The sequence below is a fragment of the Mastigoproctus giganteus genome, chromosome 4, assembly GCF_048544385.1.
Source record: "Mastigoproctus giganteus isolate SK-2022 chromosome 4, ASM4854438v1, whole genome shotgun sequence".
Taxonomy (NCBI): domain Eukaryota; kingdom Metazoa; phylum Arthropoda; class Arachnida; order Uropygi; family Thelyphonidae; genus Mastigoproctus; species Mastigoproctus giganteus.
The window spans coordinates 16,162,223-16,187,092 of NC_143578.1; the positions used below are offsets into that span (position 1 = coordinate 16,162,223).

Here is a 24,870-nt window from a genome sequence, read left to right on the forward strand (position 1 = left end):
CTGAGAAAAACATGAGTAGTATTGTCAGAATAATGCAAGTAAGCAAGCTTTGACTGGTACTATATACAGTAAACCCCCGCTATTCGCGGTATCTGTATTCGCGATCGCCGATTTAATATAAAATGAAACCTAAAAAAAATGTGAATTTTAAAGCGCCGTGAATATTTTCCGCCATAAAAAAACATGGGCGCGGCTAAAATTATCTTTCCTGGTCAAAACAGCGCTCAGTGGGTGGGGGGAGAGGGGTGACAAAATCGCGAGCGTGGGTGTTTCTCGCTAATCCTTGTTCAGTATGTGTTATGCGCTTGTCATGGAAGGTTTCGTCGTTTGCTTTTAATTTATATGCTTATAAATTGAATAAATTTATCAATTTATAAATTGATATGCTTACAAAAATGATAAATCTACCGTTTTGCAGTGTAAAACAGACTTTTTCGAGTGTGTTAACGGAACAAAGTGACTTTATTGTGGACACGTTCTTTCTAACCTCTACAAAAATATGGCTATGAATAACAAGAGAAATGTGAAAATATCAAAGAAGGTGATGACATTAGCGAATAAAATTGAGTTATTAGATAAAATCTCTAATGGTGAAAGTGTCTCCTCAGTGGCAAAACATTATAAAATCAATGAGTCAACGATACGATCAATCAAAAAATCGGAAGAAAAAATCCGCCGTAGTGTCCGTGAAAACGCTAATTGCTTCAAAAATTTGCTCTGTAACTCGTGATGTTAAATTAGAAAAAATGGAAAAAGCTTTAAATCTGTGGATAGAAGACCGAACTCAAAATAAAATTCCGTTAAGTTCACTCATCATTCGTGAAAAGGCAAAAAACTCTTTTATCAACACTTTAGCGAAACTGGTGATAGCACTGGCGGGATAAGTTTTTTAGCTAGCAAAGACGCTGGTTTGAAAGATTTGTTTGAAATTTCTAATAAATATTACATTTAATATTAAATTGTTTCTTATTTTCATTTTGATGCCATATGCTTGCATTTCACTATGTACATAGTCATATTATGAAGGTACATATAATACATACATAGACAAAATTTTAGACTAGTTTTTCTTATATATTTCATACTTTGGAACGGAACCCCTTTATTACTATGGAGCCATAACTCAGCATTCGCGTTTTCGGTATTAGCAACATCTCTCAGGAACGTAACCCCCGCGAATAGCGGGGGTTTACTGTATATATAGTACCAATGATTATTTTATAGTACCAGTCAAATTATTATATAGTACCAGTCAAAAAAATAAATTAATTAAATTAAAAAATAAAATAATCATTGTCACCTTTTCTCAAAAAAATTTTTGAGAGTGTGTACTGAGTTTTAATAGCATTGATATTTTGTGAGTAGTATAATCACAAGTTTTCTTGGATGTGTTATAAATAAAAGGCATCCCTTTTCAAGAAGTTTGTTGTCTTTTATTTATTTATATGTATTATTGGGAGATGAAGACATAGTCTGTTTTTTGCATCGTTTAGCCATTACAATACAAGTACTATTTTCATTAGAGACAGATAGACATATTAGTGCATCCTTAACACATATTAATTTGCCTTTAATTTAGTATAGTAAAAGCTATACCAAATTAAGGCTCTGTTCTTTTTTTACTGTATATATTTATAGAAACTTTCCATTGATTGGAAATGCCATCAACAGTTTTGTACTCACTGTAAGCAAAGTGACTGTGAATTCTCTTCTTTTTTTCCATATCAAATGGACTGGATTCAGTTTTCTGTAGGAATGGAAGGAAGTTTTTACTTTGCTTACTTTGCCTGTGGTTGAGCTGATTGGTCTTGGGTGAGGGCTGTATGGTTTTTTTTTATCTCAGAAACTAAGGTTTTTCATCCTGTAAAACGAGAAAACCAATCATGGAGTACATACAATTTATAGATCCTACATATATTGGGCCTTGATGTTTTGGTGCTATTTCTAAAAAAATTTTTGGTCACTGTTTTGATAGTGATAGGACTTGTCTTACCACTTTGCCATTTGATTACTATTTCCCTGCCCAAATACTCAGATATTTACCACTTTTATAAATTTTATGTAATGCTTACAGGTTAAGTCATAAGGAATGTGCATAACTTCAGATGTGATTTCTGAGGTCATTCCAAGTGAAATGTCATATTACTTGGAAGCTGTTCATAATTTTGCAATTTATCAAATGTTTAGAATGTTACAAAATAAAATAAGAATAAAGTAACATGCATCATGTAAGTTTATAGATTTACTGTATGATATGCTTGCCTTAGTCAAGGAGAATCATCAATACTCTCAATACCATTCTTAAACTAATTCACCCACTCGTAGACTTGCAGTTGACTCATACATGCTTCACATACTGAGCCAATATTCTGTGATAAATTTCAGCAGGTTTTATTCCTTGTGTGTTCAAAAATTGGATTACTGATCACATCTCTACCTTAGTGTATAGCTGTAAGGGTGCCACCATCACCATTTTGAAAATTGTTTCCAGATAACTCAGCGAAGATTGTTTGTTTCCAGATAACTCAGACTCATTACAAAAATCTAACTCCACCTCTCTCTCTCTCTCTCTTCCCCCCCCCCCCCAAATTGGTACTGTCACCTGCCTCATCTAGATGGCATCCATTTGCATTTCATCTCCAAACTCACTAAACTTTTTCTTCCACTGTTCTCCCTAGTTCTGCTTTCTTGAATACTCTTTCTTCATTATGTCTGAGGAGGAAGCTATTTATGTATTTCTTAAAAATTACAAATTGTAGAAATTCATTTCCGGTATCAATTTTTTTTTTTCTGTTTTTCAACTCATTCAAATTCCATTTACCTTTTGTGTTTGGGTCAATGGAGACAAAAAAAAAAAAAACAGTTGCCTCATTTTTTTCTTTAAATTTCTGTGTGTTTCGTATGAATACCCCCCTTCCCCTCCAAGAGAAATAGTGTTTTTAATACTTTGCACATCACTGGTTCTACCTTTTTATTTCTGTCTTATGTTTTTTTTATATGCATTTTACTATACTCTTATATTGTATGATAGAAGTACAGAGACTGCAATGTTATATGTTAATCTTTTGGTATAAAATCTTTGAGAAATTTTTTTCACAGCAGGTTATGAAATATTATTAGCATTAGCATTAGCATTAGTAGAGGCATTTGATGCAAGAAAGCAAGCTTATGCAGCATCAGCCAAAAAAAAAAAGAAAATACCTGTCCAGCTGAGCCTTAAATTTATTTAGGCTATCAACTTCCACGACAAGGGATGGAAGTCTATTCCACCAACCAACCACCCGCTGGCTAAAGGCAAATTTCCTCACTTCTATCCAACATCTGTCTTTTCTCAATTTGAATTTATGCCCTCTCAGGTGATTATTCTGAGCAAGAGGAAGAATCCCATCAGCATTGAGCATGCTCAAACCATTCAAGGCTTTATACACCTCTATCAGATCACCTCGCTGGTGCCTAGTCCCCAGACACTGTAATTTGCAAAACTTAAGCCTTTCTTCGTAAGAGCACCCCTTTGTTCCATTCACCAATCTTGTTGCCCTTCTCTGTACTCGTTCCAGCATCTCTACATCCTTCTTGAAATGAGGCCTCCAGACCTGTATACAGTACTCCAGGTGTGGCCTGACCATTGCCTTATACAAGGGAATAATCACCTCCTTATCCCTGCTAGAACAATTCCTATATATCATCGACAATACACCATGAGCTACTCTTGCCGCCCGTCTGCACTGCTCAGAAAACTTCATATCTGCCTGCACAACCACCCCCAGGTCCCTTTCATTCTCTACCACTGTCAGTGTAGTACCACAGAGTTGATACATTGCTCTGGGGTTGCTGTTTCCCATGTGTAGTACTTTACATTTGTCAATGTTAAACTTCATTTGCCACCTCTCAGCCCATCTGCTCAACCTTTCCAGATCCTGTTGCAGTAGCATAGTGTCAGTAGTGTCCTTGACAATCCTGCCAACCTTCGTATCGTCTGCAAACTTGGACATTAAGCTTGATATACCATCATCAATATCATTTATAAATATAGAAAACAATAATGGACCCAATACTGAACCCTGAGGGACTCCACTAATAACATTAGTCCACAATGAGCAGTGTCCATTGATTACCACTCTCTGTCTTCTCCCCCTCAACCACGGCCGACCAGGCTAGCCGAGTGGGTAAAGCACCTGCCCGGCAACCCAAAGGTCGCGGGTTCGATTCCCGCCTCGGGCTTGGATCAAAGTACTGCAAAAACCTTGGGAGGTGCAATATGGCCACAGAAGCCGATGCGCCAAGAACTACCAAATCAAAAAAAAAAAAAAAAACCCCTCAACCACCCCTTTATCCATAGCAGCAATTTGCCTCCAATGCCACACTGCTCCAATTTGTGCAGCAGTCTTCCATGTGCAACAGTATCAAAAGCCTTTCTAAGATCCAAGTATATAATATCAAAGTTATTCCCTGCATCCAGTTCTTTTGTGACTGCATCATAGTATCCAATCAAATTGGTCAGGCAAGACTTCCCCTTAACAAAACGATGCTGTGTCTGAGCTATAACTGAAGTCTTCTCTAGATGATCCTGCAGTGCTTCTTTAACCAGTGCCTCCATTAATTTTCCAGGAACAGAAGTTAAACTAACAGCAAACAGCAAATTCAAAATGGGAAGCATTCAAAGAACTTATCTTGGAAGCTACTAGGCTTTACATACCAACTAAGAAATATTGTTCAAGGTTTAGGCCTAAATGGATGTCAGATGAACTAATGAGGCATATGGCAGAGAAGAAAAATGCATGGGATACATACAAATTAACACGTGACACAGACGCCTATGATAGATACAAGTTGATCTGTAACCAAGTTACAAAGGAGGTTAGGCAGGCGAAGGCAGATTACGAGAGATCCTTGGCAAGGGATGCGAAGAAAAACAGCAAAGAGTTCTTTACTTATGTAAACTCTAGAAGGAAGGGGATGAATCAGATTGGTCCACTTGAGATCGATGGGTCAACTGTTGATGACCCTGCTCAGGTAGCTAACAAACTAAATGAATATTTTGCATCGACATTCACACATGAGGTGTTATTCAGCAAGGGGAATGCCAGAGGTGTATTCAACTCTAGCAGTAAGCTAGAGAATCTTGTAATAACTGAGAGCAAAGTGGAGGAGAAATTGTTGAAGATAAACACAAGAAAGGCACCTGGGGTGGATGGGATCTATCCAGTTATATTAAAGGAGGCAGCAAAGGAAGTAAGCAAACCCTTAGCCATAATTATGAGAGCTTCCTTGGACTCAGGGGAGGTACCCATGGACTGGAGATGTGCAAATGTGACCCCAATTCACAAAGGGGGATCAAAGGCTGACACAAGTAATTATAGACCTGTGAGTTTAACTTCTGTTCCCGGAAAATTAATGGAGGCACTGGTTAAAGAAGCACTGCAGGATCATCTAGACAAGACTTCAGTTATAGCTAGGACACAGCATGGTTTTGTTAAGGGTAAGTCTTGCCTGACCAATTTGATTGGATACTATGATGCAGTCACAAAAGAACTGGATGCAGGGAATAACTTTGATATTATATACTTGGATCTTAGAAAGGCTTTTGATACTGTTGCACATGGAAGACTGCTGCACAAATTGGAGCAGTGTGGCATTGGAGGCAAATTGCTGCTGTGGATAAAGGGGTGGTTGAGGGGGAGAAGACAGAGAGTGGTAATCAATGGACACTGCTCATCTTGGACTAATGTTATTAGTGGAGTCCCTCAGGGTTCAGTATTGGGTCCTTTATTGTTTTCTGTATTTATAAATGATATTGATGATGGTATATATCAGGCTTAATGTCCAAGTTTGCAGACGATACAAAGGTTGGCAGGGTTGTCAAGGACACTACTGACACTGTGCTGCTGCAACAGGATTTGGAAAGGTTGAGCAGATGGGCTTCGAGGTGGCAAATGAAGTTTAACATTGACAAATGTAAAGTACTACATATGGGAAACAGCAACCCCAGAGCAACGTATCAACTCTGTGGTACTACACTGACAGTGGTAGAGAATGAAAGGGACCTGGGGGTGGTTGCGCAGGCAGATATGAAGTTCTCTGAGCAGTGCAGACGGGCTGCAAGAGTAGCTCATGGTGTATTGTCAATGATATATAGGAATTTTTCTAGCAGGGATAAGGAGGTGATTATTCCCTTGTATAAGGCAATGGTCAGGCCACACCTAGAGTACTGTATACAGGCCTGGAGGCCTCATTTCAAGAAGGATGTAGAGCTGCTGGAACGAGTACAGAGAAGGGCAACTAGATTGGTGAATGGGACAAAGGGGTGCTCTTACGAAGAAAGGCTTAAGTTTTGCGAATTACAGTGTCTGGAAACTAGGCACCAGCGAGGTGATCTGATAGAGGTGTACAAAGCCTTGAATGGTTTCAGCATGCTCAATGCTGATGGGATTCTTCCTCTTGCTCAGAATAATCACCTGAGAGGGCATAAATTCAAATTGAGGAAAGACAGATGTAGGATAGATGTGCGGAAATTTGCCTTTAGCCAGCGGGTGGTTGGTAGGTGGAACAGACTTCCATCCCTTGTCGTGGAAGTTGATAGCCTAAATAAGTTTAAGGCTCAGCTGGACAGGTATTTCGAATGAACAGAGGGGTGAAGTGGAAGTGGTTATTTTTATTTATTTATGTTACTTTTTTTTTTTTTTTTTTTTTTTTTTTGGCTGATGCTGCATAAGCTTGCTTTCTTGCATCAAATGCCTCTACTAATGCTAATGCTAACAGGTCTATAATTACTTGTTTCAGCCTTTGATCCTCCTTTGTGAATTGGGGTCACATTTGCACATCTCCAGTCCATGGGTACTTCCCCTGAGTCCAAGGAAGCTCTCATAATTATGGCTAAGGGTTTGCTTACTTCCTTTGCTGCCTCCTTTAATATAACTGGATAGATCCCATCCACCCCAGGTGCCTTTCTTGTATTTATCTTCAACAATTTCTCCTTCACTTTACTCTCAGTTATTACAAGATTCTCTAGCTTACTGCCAGAGTTGAATACACCTCTGGCATTCCCCTCGCTGAATAACTCCTCATGTGTGAATGTCGATGCAAAATATTCATTTAGTTTGTTAGCTACCTGAGCAGGATCATCAACAGTTGACCCATCGATATCAAGTGGACCAATCTGATTCATCCCCTTCCTTCTAGAGTTTACCTAAGTAAAGAACTCTTTGCTGTTTTTCTTTGCATCCCTTGCCAAAGATTTCTCGTAATCTGCCTTCTGCCTAACCTCCTTTGTAACTTGGTTACAGGTCAACTTGTATCTATCATAGGCTTCTGTGTCACGTGTTAATTTGGCGCCTCCATAGCCAGGTGGGCAGGAGCACAGTGCATAGCACATGCTTCTTGATTAGACCGGGGTTCGAGCCCGTGCCTACCAAATACGGAGGATGTGGAAAGGTCAGGGAATGACCACCGCATATCCCCGGAGCAATATGGCCTTAGTTGCTAATGCTCCTAAAAAACAAATAACAATAACAACGTGTTCATTTTTATGTATCCCATGCATTTTTCTTCTCTGCCATATGTCTCATTAGTTCATCTGACATCCACTTAGGCCTAAACCTTGAACAATATTTCTTAGTTGGTATGTAAAGCCTAGTAGCTTCCAAGATAAGTTCTTTGAATGCTTACAATTTTGAATTTGCTGTTGGTAACATCATCAGTTGGTCCCACTGTATAGAATTTAAATACTGTCTCAGTCCATCGTAGTCGCCTTTACGAAAGCAATAACCCTTCCCTTTACCCCTAATGGTAGTTACCTCTTTCAGTAAATCCCATTTCAGCACACTGTGATCACTGCCACCTAGTGGTTCATTTACCTGCAGATTCTTAATGCATGAAGAATCACTACTGATAATCAAATCAAGAGTATTACTCCCTCTAGTTGCCTCCCTAACATGCTGATGTAGAAAAACAATCATCCAATAAATCCACAAAAGAATTTGAATTCTTTTTTTTTTTATGAATTTGATTAACTGTTATCTTTTCTAGTTCAGATCAAACAAGATCTGAACTAAAAAAGATTATTAAATAAAATTTATACACTTTACCTGTGAAGTGTATGAATTTTATATAATAATCACTGATATGGAATGGCATACATTTAAAATGTATGCCATTCCCCTTACACATATTTTCTATTGGAGGCCTTATGTACGCCTAGTCAGCACAATAGCTCACTGCTGCCACTCATTTGGAGAGGCCTGGGTTCAATTCCTGTCGACAACTAGAGGAATTTATAAAGTCCTGTCCATCCAAGGCTGTAGTTTGCCAACTTTAGATAGAAGGTTTCAGCCTGTACAACATGCGGATTGTCACCTAAATCACACTTCTACAGACATAATACACTTATGAACTCTTTCTTGGAGGCTATTATTACCAATATTTATGTGATTTTTTTGGCTATTTGCTCACGTTTTATGACTTTACTAATATATCTTAATTTTGTCTGAATATTAGAAGCATTGGCTGTTTACCGTATAGCAGTATTTATTTATATATATGCTTCTCCATTGGAGCAATACATTTAAGTATGTAATAGTAATAGAGGCATGTGATGCAAGAAAGCAAGCTTAGTTCAGTTCCTCCTTGAATTTATTTAAACTATCAACTTCCACAACAACAGATGGAAGTTTGTTCCAGCAATCAATTACCCACTGACTAAAGGCAAATTTTTGCACATCTATTCTATAACTGTCTTTCCTCAATTTTAATTTATGCCCTTTCAGGTTTGTAATCTGAGCAAGAGGAAGTATCCTATCAGAATTTAGCCTGTTCAACCCGTTCACATTATACACCTTATTCAACCCATTCACCTTATACTACAGTTAAATTTCATTTTTTTTTTTGGTAAACAGTAGCTGTTCTTTATTACGTACAATAATTCTAATAATTTAAGAAAATTTATTGTAATACATTATTTTTAAGAAAGAATTTGAATGAACTTTGGCTTGATATAGGCTTTTTTTTTTTTTTTCCCTTCTCCCCAATTTTGCCCTCAGTCATCATGTAAGACTGTTATCCGTGGTACTGAAGAAGTTTGCATTTCTCCATCAGAATATGAAAGAACCCATCTTGATGAATTTCTCCGCTCACGCTGTTCTTCATGTGGAAGTGTTTCACTTCCTGATAGTGTTTGTAGTCATAGTTCAAAAGACTCAACTGTCTATAAAGAGCAGATAAGCAGAGACAGTGGTTGTGTGATTGGCGATGAAATTTTTCTTACAGAAGAAGAAGAAGAAGAAGCTACAAATTCATTTAAAAATTCTAATAGCATTGACACAGAATTGATGTCAAAAGAAAGGAAACGACGGAACCGATATGAGTCAGAAAGTAGTTGTTCTATAATGGGTGATGTAAGTATGGCTTTAAACTGAAATAATATTCATGTTTTATATATTAGAAGAATCACTCAGTTGACTTTTTTTTTTTTTTTTTCATTTGAAATTATGATAATTTCAATTGTTAATTTATTTGTTTATTCATTCATTAAATATTTATTAGTATAACTGCACAAAAGAACAACAGAAACTACACTATTCTCAGAAATGATTTGGAATCCCTGGATGAATTAGCCTGCCACTTTCTCATCCTTCAACATTGTGAAGGTAGATGTCAAGGTTAGGTTAATGCAGTTCAGTTTACTTTTCTCCTGGTTAACTAATGGAAATATTATATTGGAGTACAGCAGAAATGAACATGTAATAATCACATTAGAAGTGTAATGCTAACTGTGCTAGTAACTTTGGAAATCTTTAAAATGTCAAATACATTAAAAAATATATTCTCTGCATAAATATTCTCAACGTTAATTAATTGGGTTGGCATTGCTGTTTCAGTTGCTGTCTACATTTTAGCCTTCTATGTGGAAAATTTAATCAGCACTGCAATGTCTGTACACACCTTCCTGGCTATTTATGTAAGAATATACACAAGTTAAGAACCCCGCTGCCTTACCCACAAGGTTAGATGGTGTTCCATTGTATAAATAAGACACATTTAAAATTGTGTTTATTTGCATGACAAAAAATTATTGCATAAGTTTGATTATACCTACTTAAAGTCACTGTGTGTTTATGCGTGCGTGCCAACAACAAACGATGTTTATTAAAAAATTAATTGAACTGTATCTTTCCTTGGAAATACAAATATTTTATTTTCCAATTCAGGAAGTAGACCAAGCAGCTTTTCAAGAACTTTTGGCCCGGAAGGCCAGACCCTCATGTGTGTATCATGAAGTGCATATTCGGAAGGAGAAAGCTCAAAATGGAAACTTGATGGAAGGTTCTGTATTGGGTCAGGTAAGACATTTAAATTTTTAAAGCTTCCTTAGTAAAAATATAATTATTTGTGAAGGTAAACGTATATAGGAATAAGATTAAAAATTAACACATTTGTTAAAACATTTTTTACATTTTTACTTGCAAAATTTAATCATCATCTCAGTATTGTAAACATTATTCTTAACAATTTAAGAATCTACAGTGAGCATTACAGTTACCTGATAGCCAGACATGATTGGTTTTTGTATTTTCTAGTGTTTTTAACATGCTAAAAATATTTAAAAGTCTTGATACATAAAATAATGATACACAAACCTACATGAGTTCAGCAGTAAAAGTATAGCTTTTTGGAGGTGGGTAGTTTGAATAAATTAAGGAAGAATTAGACAAATTGTTAGAGGGGGATGGACAGAGGAAGTGGGTAGTAGTGTTTTTATTTTTTGGCCAATTCTATATAAGCACCTTCTTTGCATCATTTGCCACTACTAATATTAATACTGAAACATTCAATGCACTACAATTTAACTTTGAATAGGCTAACATGGTGAAAAATAACAAGCTGTAAACAAGTTTATTATAGAACTATCGTTCCATCAGGGTGTTGTTTTTATTATTTGTACAAAGGCAATTAACATTATGAGATGTCAGCATGTCTGCAAATTGTTTGTATTTTATGGTCAGTCTGTCTTTTGTTACTAAATAGAAAAATCCAAGTTGCCATGAGGAAAAATCCATGCAACCCTCACCTAAGGCCAACAGAATAGTTGGTCTTATTAACAGAATAGTTAATAAGACCAACAGAAAAGTCGTAGTAAACAGAGTGGTTGTAAATAGCCATTGCTCTTCATGGACTAATGCAGTTAGTGGGTACCACAGGGGGTCACTGCTAGACTGGTAAGGCCTAGAACTGACATCAATATATTTATTAATAATACTGATGTAGGTATTTCAGCTTTGATATTTAAGTTTACTGGTGATATAGAGATGGGCACAGTGCTCAATGACAGTAATCACTATATGCTACTTCAATAAAATCGAGAAAACCTAAGCAGGTGGGCTGAAAAATGGCAACTGGGTTTGGGTATCCCCGAACTCCAGTTAGTTGATAAGGAAAGACTTGGGGATAATTGCTCAATCTGATGTGAATTCTCTGAGCAGTGCAAACAGGCTTCAAGAACAGTCCATAGAGTTTTCTCAGTGATATACAGGAATAAACTTTTCTTTCAGGGACAAAAAGGTGATTATTTCATTGCATAAGGCCAATTCTGTACACATTATTCAAATGTGGCCTAATGGCGACATTTGAATAATGTGTACAGGTTTGACAACCTTATTTTATTTTTTGACAACCTTATATTTTAGGAAGACATGGATCTGTTGGAAAGGATGCAGAAAAGAGCACAAGATTAGTTGCAGGGAGGGTGCAAAAGGATATTCTTACCAAGAATGATGGGATCTGGAAACTGGAAACTAGGCATTAGATAAAAACTTAGATAAACTAAGTGTTGATGGTATCTTTACTCTTTCATCTGGTGACACACAAGCACACACTGGAACATAAATTTAAATAGGTAAAGGATGGTTGTAGAAGAGATGAGCAGAAATTTGCTTTCAACAAAAATTAGTCAATTGGTGGAATAAATCTCCACCTAGTGTTGGGGAATTTGAATAAATTTAAAGAGGGTTTGGACAAATTATTGGAATAAACAGGCAAATGAAGTGGATAATTATTTATTTTTTTTTATTTTGGGTATTGCTCTATAAGCTATGCTTCCTTACATCGTGTTTTCATACTAACTCAGTCATGTTATAAAGAAAAAAAAAAAAAAACACCCTCACAACTCAAAAATTCTTTCCATCTAGATGGATTTCAAACCCTGGCCTTTTCCATTTGGTGTGAAAAGATGGCAATCATAACCACTATGATTATATTAAAATAATATCAAAACTTATAAGAGTACTCCAGTCTTTTTCCAGCATTTACAAACACACATTTTATAAATATTTGATACAGTTTATTTCTAAAACTTTGTTACCAAGTTATTATTTTTCAATAAAAAAAAATGACAGTTGTTTTTTAATGTAACTTATATTAATAATAGCAACACCTTTGGATATAATGCTTGAATTTTAGTTTACTTTGATTATAAGGAACACTTTTCACTTTCATTACTTTTTCAAAGGCACTTAAATAGTTTATTGAAATGAGAGGACAGTTATTATAATAGACCCAAACAATCCTAGGTATGGACTGTTAACCATGGTTACTAAATGTGGACTTACTACTAAGTAGGTTTAGTAAAGACACTTGACCACATGAAGTATTTTTGTTATGAAGTACTTTACCACATAAAGTATATTTGGTTATATTTTGAATTTTTGTGTTAAAATCTCTTTTTGGGCCCAGATTTTTGGTTTTGTAATATATTGAAAGAGCAGTTAACTCTATACAAAGAGATCCAAAGATACAAATTTTAAGTTTTTACAAAGAGTTACAAAGTTAATTACACTGAAAGGACAGAATTCATGGAATACCTGGTTCCTGGGCAATGCAACGCTGTCATTCCCCTTGCTAGTGGACGAATCCACCATTTGGCAGATATATAGGTACACTGCATTCACATAGATGGTAATTCTATGTCAGTATGGATAAACGTCATGAGTTAACTGACTTTGAAAGAGGGATGATAGTGGGTGCCTGACGCATGGGTCACTCTATCATGGAGATGATACAGAAATTCCAATATCCCCATTCCACAGTATCAGGACTGTATCGGGAATAAGCCATTTCAGCGCCTCCGTAGCCAGGTGAGAAGGAGCAGCAATGCGTAGCACACACTTCTTGATTAGACCGGGGTTCGAGCCCATCACCACCAAATACGGAGGATGCGAAAAGGTCGGGGAATGACCACCGCATATCCTGGAGCAATATGGCCTTAGTTGCTAATGCTCCTAAAAACCAAATAACAAACAAACAAACAAACATAAGCCATTTCTGGAATAACATCTCATTGTGGACAGAGAAAGGTGGTGGATGAACGTAGCCATCAAATGTCCCTCATTGTTTCAGCCAACCGAAGAGTGACAGTGGCACATATCACTGCTGACTTCAATGAGGGAGGTGCCAGAAATGTCTCCACCAAGACCATCAGGCAATCATTAGCCACAATAGGTTATGGGAACCACCGACCCACCAGAGTCCCATTGCTAACACCATGACACAGAACTCTATGCCTCAACTAGGTGAAAGAACATTGGCATTGGACCTTGAATGATTGGAGACGGGTCTCCTGGTGGATGGGAGGATGCGTATCTGGTGGAAACTGCACAAAGCTATGCGCCCATCATGTCAACAAGGAATTGTTGAGGCAGGTGAATGGTCAGTAATGGTCTGGGACACATTCAACGGGCACACATTGGGACCTCTGGTACATCTAGACACATCTCTGAACGGTCCAGGTTACGTGTCCATCCTTGCAGACCATCTGCTTCCTTTCATAGTCATCGGGCACCCAGAGGGCAATGGACTCTTCCAGCAAGACAATGCGCCTCCGTAGCCAGGAGCAGCAGTGCGTAGCACACGCTTCTTGATTAGACCGGGGTTTGAGCCCATGACCACCAAATACAGAGGATGTGGAAAGGTCAGGGAATGACCACTGCATATCCCCGGAGCAATATGGCCTTGGTTGCTAATGCTCCTAAAAACCAAATAACAAACAAACATGGTTCGAAGAGCATTCTTCAGATTTTACCACCATGGAATGGCCCCCCTGTTCACTGAACATAAATCCTGTGGAGCATCTTTGAGATGCTGTGGAAAGGTCCATTCGAGCTTTGGATCCTCTGCCCAGGAATGCAAGGGAATTATGGACAGCGGTGCAGCAAGCATGGATGGAAATACCTGTGGAATGCTTTCATTAACTAGTGGACTCAATACCTCGCTATATGTGACTGCCCTTATCCAGGGCCTACCCTATATATAAAGAAGGTTAATGTAGGTTTTTGAAACATGAATCCAATAAGATTTGTGGTTGAGCAAATTTTAAATCTTTAAAATATAACTTCAAATATATTGGGTTATAAATTCAAATTACGTGTAAAGAGGTTTAGACTGGATTGTAGGAAGTTTTGGTTTAGTCAACGAGTCCAAGTAGTTGAGGCTGATAGATAGCTTGTGGAAATTCAGAAGGTAGCTGAATAGTTAGTTACCTGTGTGAGGAGGGAATCACATAGGTGGTTTATTTTCTTTTTATTATTTTTTTGTTTATATTTTATTGTTTTATTATTATTTTTATTGATTATTTTTAATTTTATTTTATTTTATTTTATTATATTATATTATATTATTTTATTTATTCATTTATTTAATTTTTTGGCTGGGCAGCAAAAGCTTATGACTTCTTTGCACTATGTGCCCTCTAATACCCGTTTCTTCTAAATATTTATTTAATCCTTAAATTTAGATAAACTTTCCACTTACACGTGAGGTGTCTTTGGCTGAAAGCAAAGTATCCATACTCAATTTAAATCTTTCACCTGAAAAAGACTAAGAAAATGCTCTTTAAATAGTGAAATTAAATTCATAAAAAGTAAATTTTCTTTTTAATTTTCTTTTTCTAAAGATTCACCTGGATCTAACCAAATATCATGAAATGGGTCGTTTTGCATGTGATGCAGGTGATGAATATGATAATGATGCTGCCTTTTTTCATCTTGAACATGCTGCCAACTGTGGAAACTTAGAGGCTGTTTTAAACATGGCTCGCATATACCTGCACCTGCCTCATGATATTGTTTCAAGTGTTTCTGTACCAGTAAGTGTCATTTTTAAAATGATTAAAGAACCTTGTATAATTCTATTATTTTAATTTTACCATAATTTCCTTGCATAAAAAAATTTCTGTTTGCATTCTGAGGTGGCTATATAGGATCAGAAAAATTATGAAGAATATTACCATATTTTGTTATCATGTATATTCAAACACACTGTGTGCATAACGTGGTACATACGCACTAACCACTTGGTGACAGTCATGCCTGTGTATTCTTCATTGTTTCTGTTCCACATTATTTTTGTCACAACGGTGAGTGAAATAATGTGAAATTAATATAGATGTTAAGGAAAGTGTCTCATATGAGAGTATATATATATACACAGCTTTCACATAGTAATATCCACTGAGTAAAATGAGTTTAGTTGATTCACAAGGAACCAAGAAATGTCTACCTAGGAGACTACCATAATGAAAACACCATAGAAGTAGCTGACAACCAGAAATAGCCGATAACAAAGTTACAGGCAAAAGAGCTCCCTTTATGTATAGTGATGGCACCACCCTTATCAAATGAAAATCCTAGGCTAGTCAGATCACTTTCATTACAAGCTCTCTGAAGAAGTCACAACTGCAATGTTGTGTTTCCAGTTAGAAGATAGGAAAAAATCAAGAGATGTTCCACAGACTCCTTATTTTCTTTTCTTCCACAGACTGGGATGGTCACCAGTGAGGTAACATATGGTGATTCCTATTTAACCAATATTTGTGTTGTTAGAATCTTTAGAATATTGATATAATAATTATTTATCCTTAATCCTTTAACAAATTCAAACAGGGTGTACATTTCTTTATTTCTATGATGTGGGCACTTCTGGCCCTTTGGACAAACCCACCATGTAAGTGTAGAGATACCATTCATGGTAAAACCCAATTAATATAATGGTGCTTATGTATTGTAGTCTAATGTCATGATATGTTGTTTGTGTTGTTATGATGCCTCTTAGTACAGAGGTCTATACTAAGAGGCATCATACCAACTGGTCCCATGCCAACTCACAGCATACCAAGGTAAAACCATTGCTCTTAGCACCTGTGTTGGTTGCCCACCCCACCCCACCATTCTAAAAGGATAAACACAACAAAAAACAATGGCAGTGGAGAATAAGAACCCCCATCCTCAGGGAGGAGAGTCACAGAATTCATGAAGACATCAAAGGAAGGCCAGAATGAAATTCACCAACATGCAGTTCACATTATAAGTTTAAATGAAGAAAGTTCAAGTTCAATATCCACTTCATTCCAGTAATAATAATAATACAGTCTGTCCTCGTATAGCACGATAGTTGCGTTCCTAGAAACCCTCGTGCAATGCAAAATCGTGCAATATAAACAACAGGCCCTATGGGAAAAGTAGGGTTAGGTGCCGACCACCCAAGATTGAACACACATTTGGAACTAAAACATTACCAAAAACACAATAAATAATCGGGTAATTTTAATCGTTATAAAATACGTAAGTATTTTATAACGATTAAAATACGTAATAAAAATAATATTAGATTATAATAAAGTATTTTTAGTATTTTTTAATACTAAAAAAGTATTTTTTACGGATAAAATACGTATTTTATTCGTAAAAAATTTATTATATTAAATAAAATAGTCGTAATAAAATACTTACATACTTTATAATACGTAAGTATAAATTATAATACGTAAGTCGTAATAAAATATTGCTAATGCTTTTGCTTATATCGTAAGCAAACTTGCTTTTTGTTTGATTTTCTATCCAAAGAGATGACAGCCGTTCCATCTCTTCCAATTCTTTGTGTCTTAATCTAATGGATTTTAATTACACTTTGAGTTGTTCCCGCTATGAAAGTTGTTTTTATTTTCTCTGCATTCTTTGTAATTCTCCGCGTTGCCTCATTTAGGTCTGTAGCACGTGCAATATCACATGGTCTTTCATTTCGCTCAAAGCGTTTCACAATTTCATATTTTTTCTCTATCGACAGAAGCGGACTGGCCATAAGCCTTACGGGGGAAACCACGGTGGGCCGGATACCGGTGTGATTTTGGCCATAAACCGTAGTATGAGGCCACTACAAATTTTCCCGGGTAAGAATTTTTGACCCAGTCCGCCTCTGTTTATCGATATTGCTTCTTTTTTTTTCTCTCTGAATCTGCAGTGTCTTAGCCAGGACGCTTCCTTTTCACACCTTTTAAGTATTTTACTAATTTTTAGGGAATAAAGCACAATTACAAACGAGGTGGCACGCTTGATACACATAAACAAAGCTGCGCACGTGTAGCAACTGAATAAACAACACCGTAAAGGCCTCGGCCTTTACGGTGTTGTTTATTCAGTTGCTACACTATTAACACCTCACATTTTACTAAAGCACATTTCTGGAGGTTACTACCATAAAACAATAAAAACAATTTCCAGTTGCATTTCTGCTAGTGGAATCTGTTATAAACTGGTAGTAAACTCCATCTAATTGCATTTGCGATTATATCGATAGCTGGAATTGTGTTGGTTTTTACGTTATTATGGTGAAATGTGTTTCCCCTTCACTGATATAAAACACATAAATACATTTTCAGAATCTTCTTCGTTCCTACGTGTTGCGTTCAGTTGGGGTGATTCCGCATTCGAATGCCATTTCTTGTAAACACAAAGGCGAATCGTGTATAAGCGAATTCGGTTCGTGTTATATAAGATAACGTTCCCCTATTTATAAATCGTGTATGATCGAATTCGTGTAATGCAAACACGTGTTATACGAGGACCGACTGTACATCCATTCAATGAAAAAAAAAATATATATATCAATATCTTTGGTATCACACTATCCAGTGATTATCCTTAGTTTGTTCCCTAACAAGTTGAATAGCCCTCAAATAAACAGGGCAAGTCTTATCTCACATTTGTCAATTCACGCTAATTCTTTGGACAATTTACACAGATAGTTCTATCGTTCTTGTTCTTATATTGCCTATGAGAACATCTGTTATTTGTGCGGTGCACTCCAAAACTAAAACAACAAAAGCATGTAGTATTTACGTAGAATCGTTTAAATTTATAACCCCTCAAACTTGTAAATATGTATTCAGTTTTTTTTATAAAAGGCTCAAATCTTTGAAGAAGTTTCTGTGATCCTATTACGTCCAGTCTCATTTCTATTAATTCTTGTAAACCACACAAGAGAAACATTACCAATTTCAACATAATTATATGATGCATGAATCAGATAAATTTTGACAAAAAAAATCCAAATTCATTCTTCCTCATTCTCATCTAGATTAACATCATCATATATGATCTTAGGTTTAGCTCACAACAACCTTTTAATAATGAGCCCAGAATCCTCAAGTTTTGATTTGCCTCCAACAACTCGGCATCCTTTGTACTGTTTACTTCAACTACAATGGCCTTATCTCGCACTCCTAAATTGCCTTAATTTTAAGCCCACTTAAATTTGACCTTATATTCTGAGACAAATGCCATTTTAGCATCATTTCTAGAAGAATAAAGGCATTCACAATCAGCCTTTAGGATCACAATACTTGTATCAGTGATGGGCATAGTCAAATGAATTAGTAGTCCATAATTGATGCTGCCAACTCTGACCAATTATAACTTTATAAACATAGATAAAATTAAATTACAAATAAAATTAAATAAAATACATAAAATTGACTGTAAAATATAATATAATTTAAAATACAATAAATCATATGAATATATTAAAAATAATAAAAATATTATACATTAAAGTCGTTAAACCCATACTATAAAACTGAAGCTTTCGGCATCATCTGCTGCCTTTCTCAATATAAGTAGTGCTGCATAAACAATTCATTATAAAGTACTAAGCCTTCCCAGCATACCCAGGGCATACTATGGTACCAGCGCATGCTCCGTTTCCTGTATATCAGCACCGGAAGTGGCTCAGGGCTGTATGACCTTAAAACGCTCATCCCTATCCAGGATAATGGTCTCAACATTACATTAATCCTACAACCCTTATCCCTGTTCAGGCTATGATCACCCAAGGAACAAATCCTTAGGCTCTCCAGCCACTTCCGGGTCCAGAAACCCTCTATCTTATCTGTAATTACAGCTCCTTTGGCTGTTATCCCATGCCCGGTTTCCCAGGCATGTTCCGCAACGGCTGACCCCAAGACATTAGCCAATCTAAGCGCCCTGCTATGTTCCCCCAATCTATTGCGTAATCTGTGCTTAGTCTCACCTATGTAACATCCCCCACAATCCAGACTGAATTTTGTAGACAACCCCACTGTTGTCAATTCCCACAACAAGGTCTTTAACTGCTGCCATCACCGTGTGCAGTTACCAACCTGGAAGCTGCACACAACGTATTTGGTACGACCGTAAGAGGCGTGCTATTGGTTGCAAAACGCCCGGATAATAGGGAATGTACGTGGTGGAGCCAAGTACCTCCCCTCCTCCCTCAGAGTACCATGTCCACAATAACCTTCAATCACGTTCCGGGGGTATCCACATCTCACAAGGTCCTCCGAGATGTGGAGGAGATGTAGAGCAGTGCGACCAAGCCCTGCTCTACATCTGCTCCACATTAAAGCCCAAACTACATGCTTCTTATGACCTCCAGTCTGGGCAGAACCAAAATGAGTATACTGGGCCTGATACATCTCCTTCCTAAATACTTGTTTTTAATTGTCGGCCCACCCTGTAAATCCATACATCCAAAAATGGCAGAGTGCCTCCCCGCTCGACCTCGGAGGTAAACTTTATAAACTGGGAACCACTATTAAGCCAATTGAGAACCTCTGGCCCACATCGCCTATGTAGTATAGCGAGCGTATCATCCACACCTGCAGGGGCAGCGGACCAGAGGAGCTTAACATCCTATCCTAAAATTCTTCCATTGCTAAATTAGCAATGACTGTGCTAATAGGTGAACCCATAGCCATGCCCCAGATATATTGATACATCACACCTGCAAATACCAGTGGTGCCGGACAAACACAAGCTAACACCTTCACATACGTCCTGTACACTCAAATTTGTCCCATCTCTCAAGGTATTATCACCCTCCAAGGCTGTGCACACACAATTCAAAGCATGATCCACCAGAATGCACGAATAATGACACTACATCAAATGATATCAAAATTTCTTCTTCTTCAATGTTCTGATCCTGGGCAAACCATATAAATTCCTGACTATTCTTCACTGTCCAGCTAGTCCGGCCCAAAACAGGAGAAACCAAACCCGGCAAAAATCTAGAAAGGGTGTGCTTCGGGCTGCCCACAAACGATACAATCGGCCTCAACGGCACACCTACCTTATGCACTTTAGGTAAACCATAGAATCTGGATAACTTACAACCCGACGCACGTAACCCCCAAGAAACTTCCTCCAATATCTTGCCCGCCTTGTGCCACTTCTGTACCAGCTTATTGGTCTGTTGCTCCAGCCCCACCAAAGGATTCCTATTCACCACTTTGTACATGGATGTATCATTCAATGAATCAAGGACCTTCCCCCGATAGTCATCCATGTCTAACACCGCCGTCGATCTATCTTTGTCCGCTGGCAACACTGTGATACTCTCATCCTGTTGTAACTCCCACAGTGCCCTCCTCTGCGCCAATGTTAGATTAGGCGATATCCTACGTTCCCGGCCTAGAACACACTGTTTTTCTTCCAGATCTCATTGGCAGTAGTTTCAGACAGAACCAAACCCCTCTGAACAGGATTCCCTTTGCAGAGGTAGCCATGGGGGTGGAGAGGGCCATATCAGATCTGCCTGAAACTACTGCCAATGAGATCTGGATGAAAACAGTGTGTGTTCTAGGCCAGGCACGTAGGATATCGCCTAATCTAACATCGGCGTAGAGGAGGGCGCTGCAGGAGTTACAACGAGATGAGAGTATTATGGTGTTGCCAGCGGACAAAGGTAGATCGACGGTAGTGTTAGACATGGATGACTATCGAGGGAAGAAGGTCCTTGATCCACGTACAAAGTGGTGAATAGGAATCTTTTGGTGGGGCTGGAGCAACAGACCAATAAGCTGGTACAGAAGTGGCACAAGGTGGGCAAGATATCGGAGGAAGTTTCTTGGAGGTTACATGCATCGTGTCATAAGTTACCCAGATTCTATGGTTTACCTAAAGTGCATAAGGTAGGTGTGCCATTGAGGCCGATTGTATCGTTTGTGGGCAGTCCAAAGCACGCCCTTGCTAGATTTTTGGCGAGTTTGGTTTCTCCTGTTTTGGACCGGACTAGCTGGACAGTGAAGAATAGTCAGGAATTTATACGGTTTGCCCAGGATCAGAACATTCAAGAAGAAGAAATTTTGATATCATTTGATGTGGTGTCATTATTCACGTGCATTCTGGTGGATCATGCTTTGGATTGTGTACGCACAGCCTTTGGAGGGTGATAATACTTTGAGAGACGGGACAAATTTGAGTGTACAGGACATATGTGAAGGTGTTAGCTTGTGTTTGTCCAGCACCACTATGGTATTTGGAGGTGTGATGTATCAACATATCCGGGGCGTGGCTACGGGTTCACCTATTAGCGCAGTCATTGCTAATTTAGCATTGGAAGAATTTGAGGATATGATGTTAAGCTCCTCTGGTCCGCTGCCCCTGCGGGTGTGGAAGAGGTATGTGAACGATATGTTCGCTATACTACGTAGGAGACGTTGGCCAGAGGTTCTCAATTGGCTTAATAGTGGTTCCCCCTTTATAAAGTTTACCTCCAAGGTTGAGCGGGGGGGGGTTGCTCTGCCATTTTTGGATGTATGGATTTACAGGGTGGGCCGACAATTAAAAACAAGAGTGTTTAGGAAGGAGCTGTGTCGGGCCCAGTATACTCATTTTGGTTCTGCCCATGCTGGAGGTCATAAGAAGAGTGTAGTTAGGGCTTGGTTGCACTGCTCTACCTCAAGGATAGGGAGGAAGAAATTAAACGGGTCACGGCCAACCTTGTGAGATGTGGATACCCCCGGAACATGATAAAAGGTTGTTGTGGACACGGTACTCAGAGGGAGGAGGGGTACTTGGCTCCACCACATACATTCCCTACTATCCGGGCGTTTTGCAGCCAATAGCCCGCATCTTACAGTCATACCAAATACATTGTGTGCAGCTTCCATGTCGGAAGCTGCACATGGTGATGGCGGCAGTTAAAGACCCTGTTGTAGGAGTTGACAACAGTGGGGTTTACAAAATTCAGTGTCCAGATTGTGGGGATGTTGCGTAGGTGAGACTAAGTGTGCAGATTATGCGATAGATTGGGGGGACGTAGCAGGGCGCTTAGATTGGCTAATGTCTTGGGGTCAGCCGTGGCGGAACATGCCTGGAAAACCGGGCATGGGATAACAGCCAAAGGAGCTGTAATTACAGAAAAGGTAGAGGGTTTCTGGATCCGGAAGTGGCTGGAGAGCCTAAGGATTTGTTCCTTGGGTGATCATAACCTAAATAGGGATAAGGATTGTAGGATTAATATAATGTTTGAGACCATTATCCTGGATAGGGATGAGCATTTTAAGGCCGTACAGCCCCCGAGCCACTTCCGGTGCTGATATACAGGAAACGGAGCATGCGCAGGTACCATAGTATGCCCTGGGTCTGCTGGGAAGGCTTAGTACTTTATAATGAATTGTTGATGCAGCACTACTTATGTTGAGAGAGGCAGCAAATGCTGCCGAAAGCTTTAGTTTTAGAGTAGTACAGGTTTAACGCTTTTAATATATAATATGTTTATTGTTTTTAATATATTCATTTGATTTATTATATTTTAAATTATATTATATTTTACAGTCGATTTTATGTATTTTATTTGTAATTTAATTTTATCAATGTTTATAAAGTTATGTTTGGTCAGAGTTGGTGGCATCAATTATGGATAGATTTCCTGCGCACAGAGGCCTTTTTAGTGAATTAATAGTTGCTAACTAGTAATCATTCAAATGATATAATCAAATGAAATAACTGAATGATTTGTCCTAATTAAATTATATAAATGTAATAAAAACAATTGGATGATTTGCTATAATCAAGAATATGACCTCTCGATTATGCCTACTAGACACAAATGAAACTACTTCGTAACTATGCTACCAAAGAGTCAAACTGGAATAATACTGTCAACTTGAACACAGTCTGTAGGAGGATTATGGTGATCCATTTCATTAAAGCAGCATAAAAATCTGACATTTGTATCCTGTTTGTCAACTGAAGATGTTCTACAGAAGATGGGATCTGTTCCATGAATTTGGCTGCAATCTCCTTAGACTTTTCTAAGCCTACTAATTAAATGAAGCTTTTATGTGAGTGTCTTCCACTCAGATAAGAGCATCGTTCAGGAAGTCATTCTGCTTACTCACATTCTCAGAGACCAAAGACAGGGACAGAGGTTTCAGCCTCCTTAGATGATAGATTGACATAAGTATCAACATCCTGAAATTTAGTTATCAACTTACAAAGCCAAGATATAAATCTCTCAAGTTCATTTACAGGATGCATAGCAAGTCACAGATGAAAACATATCAGGCCAAATGCTTGAGGCAAAAATAAGATGAAAATACTCAGTGGCATTTCTAGATTTAGTGTCATTTCCAAGATATAATGTACAAAATACTATGTGACTTCCATGTTCTTGGACAGGTATGCACTCGTGTGATGTGAACTCTGCTCCAATAGACTCGATCCACCCTCATGAGTGGCATGGTAGTTATCACCTTGGTGATAATCGTCTTTCTTCCACACTAGATCGAAAAGGGCTGGGTTCAAATATTGCCAATAATGTGAAGAATTTTTATAGGCTTATCCCCACCCCTCCATACCACGACCCAGTTATTTGATCTTATGGGTGAGGATTGCATGGTTTTGTCTCTCAGAAACTTGAATTTTTCATGCAGAAAACAGGCAAACTGACAAGAGACCACACCAGTTTAGACACAAATTATGCTTGGGTGTATGAGGAGCTACTGCTTCAATAGCCCACAACTTAAAATGTTTGTTGATACATATATAAATTCATCAACAGCATGACTCTGCATAGCATGAATGTATATACCCATTCATACTTTCCAGAATACATTCATACTCTACAGAGTTATGCTGTTGCATTTATATATGCATCAACAACATGATGTTTATTAGGTACACCTACCTAGTAGTGTATTGAGCCTTCAAAACAGCCTGAATTCATCTAGGCATGGATTGAACAAGATGCTGAAAACGTGCAGGAATGGAGTACCATGCAGACATGAGTGTGTCACGCAGTTCCTTGAGATTCAATGGAGGTATAGGCCTGCAGCGAACAGCCCTTTCCAGCTCATCCCAAAGATGTTCAATAGGATTGAGATCCGTAGACTGAGCGGGCCACTCAGCAAAGAAAAGTCATTGTCATATTCCTGGAACCATTCCATAGTGATTCGGGCTTTGTGCACTGGCGTATTATCCTGCTGGAAGTAACCATCTGACTGAGGATAAACTTTCAACATGAACGGATGCACCTGGTCAGCAATGATGTTTCGGTACAATGTGGCATTCAGACGTGAATATATGGGTATCAATGGACCCAACATGTGCCAAGAAAACATTGCCCACACCATAACACTGCCCCCCACCACTTTGCAGTAGTCGTCAGACATGATGGATTCATGGATTCATGTTGTTTTCACCAAATTCTGAGCCTTCCATCAACATGATGCACCAGGAACTTTGACTCGTCAGACCAAGCAACTGTTTTCCAATCCTCGATAGTCCA

At 38.1% G+C, this 24,870-nt stretch overlaps 1 protein-coding gene across 3 annotated transcripts in view; it reads left to right on the forward strand.

The window, feature by feature from the left end:
* Positions 1 to 24,870, forward strand: part of LOC150086435 (eukaryotic elongation factor 2 kinase-like) — a 138,900-nt gene that overhangs the window by 85,609 nt on the left and 28,421 nt on the right. For 2 of the 3 annotated variants that reach the window (XM_090372574.1, XM_090372575.1), the window contains exons 8-10: positions 9,036 to 9,389; positions 10,203 to 10,334; positions 14,939 to 15,130. In XM_090372574.1, the coding sequence (XP_090228700.1) occupies positions 9,036 to 9,389; positions 10,203 to 10,334; positions 14,939 to 15,130 (678 nt within the window). The remainder of the gene's footprint in view (positions 1 to 9,035; positions 9,390 to 10,202; positions 10,335 to 14,938; positions 15,131 to 24,870) is intronic. The other variant, XM_090372577.1, reaches the window with a different exon arrangement.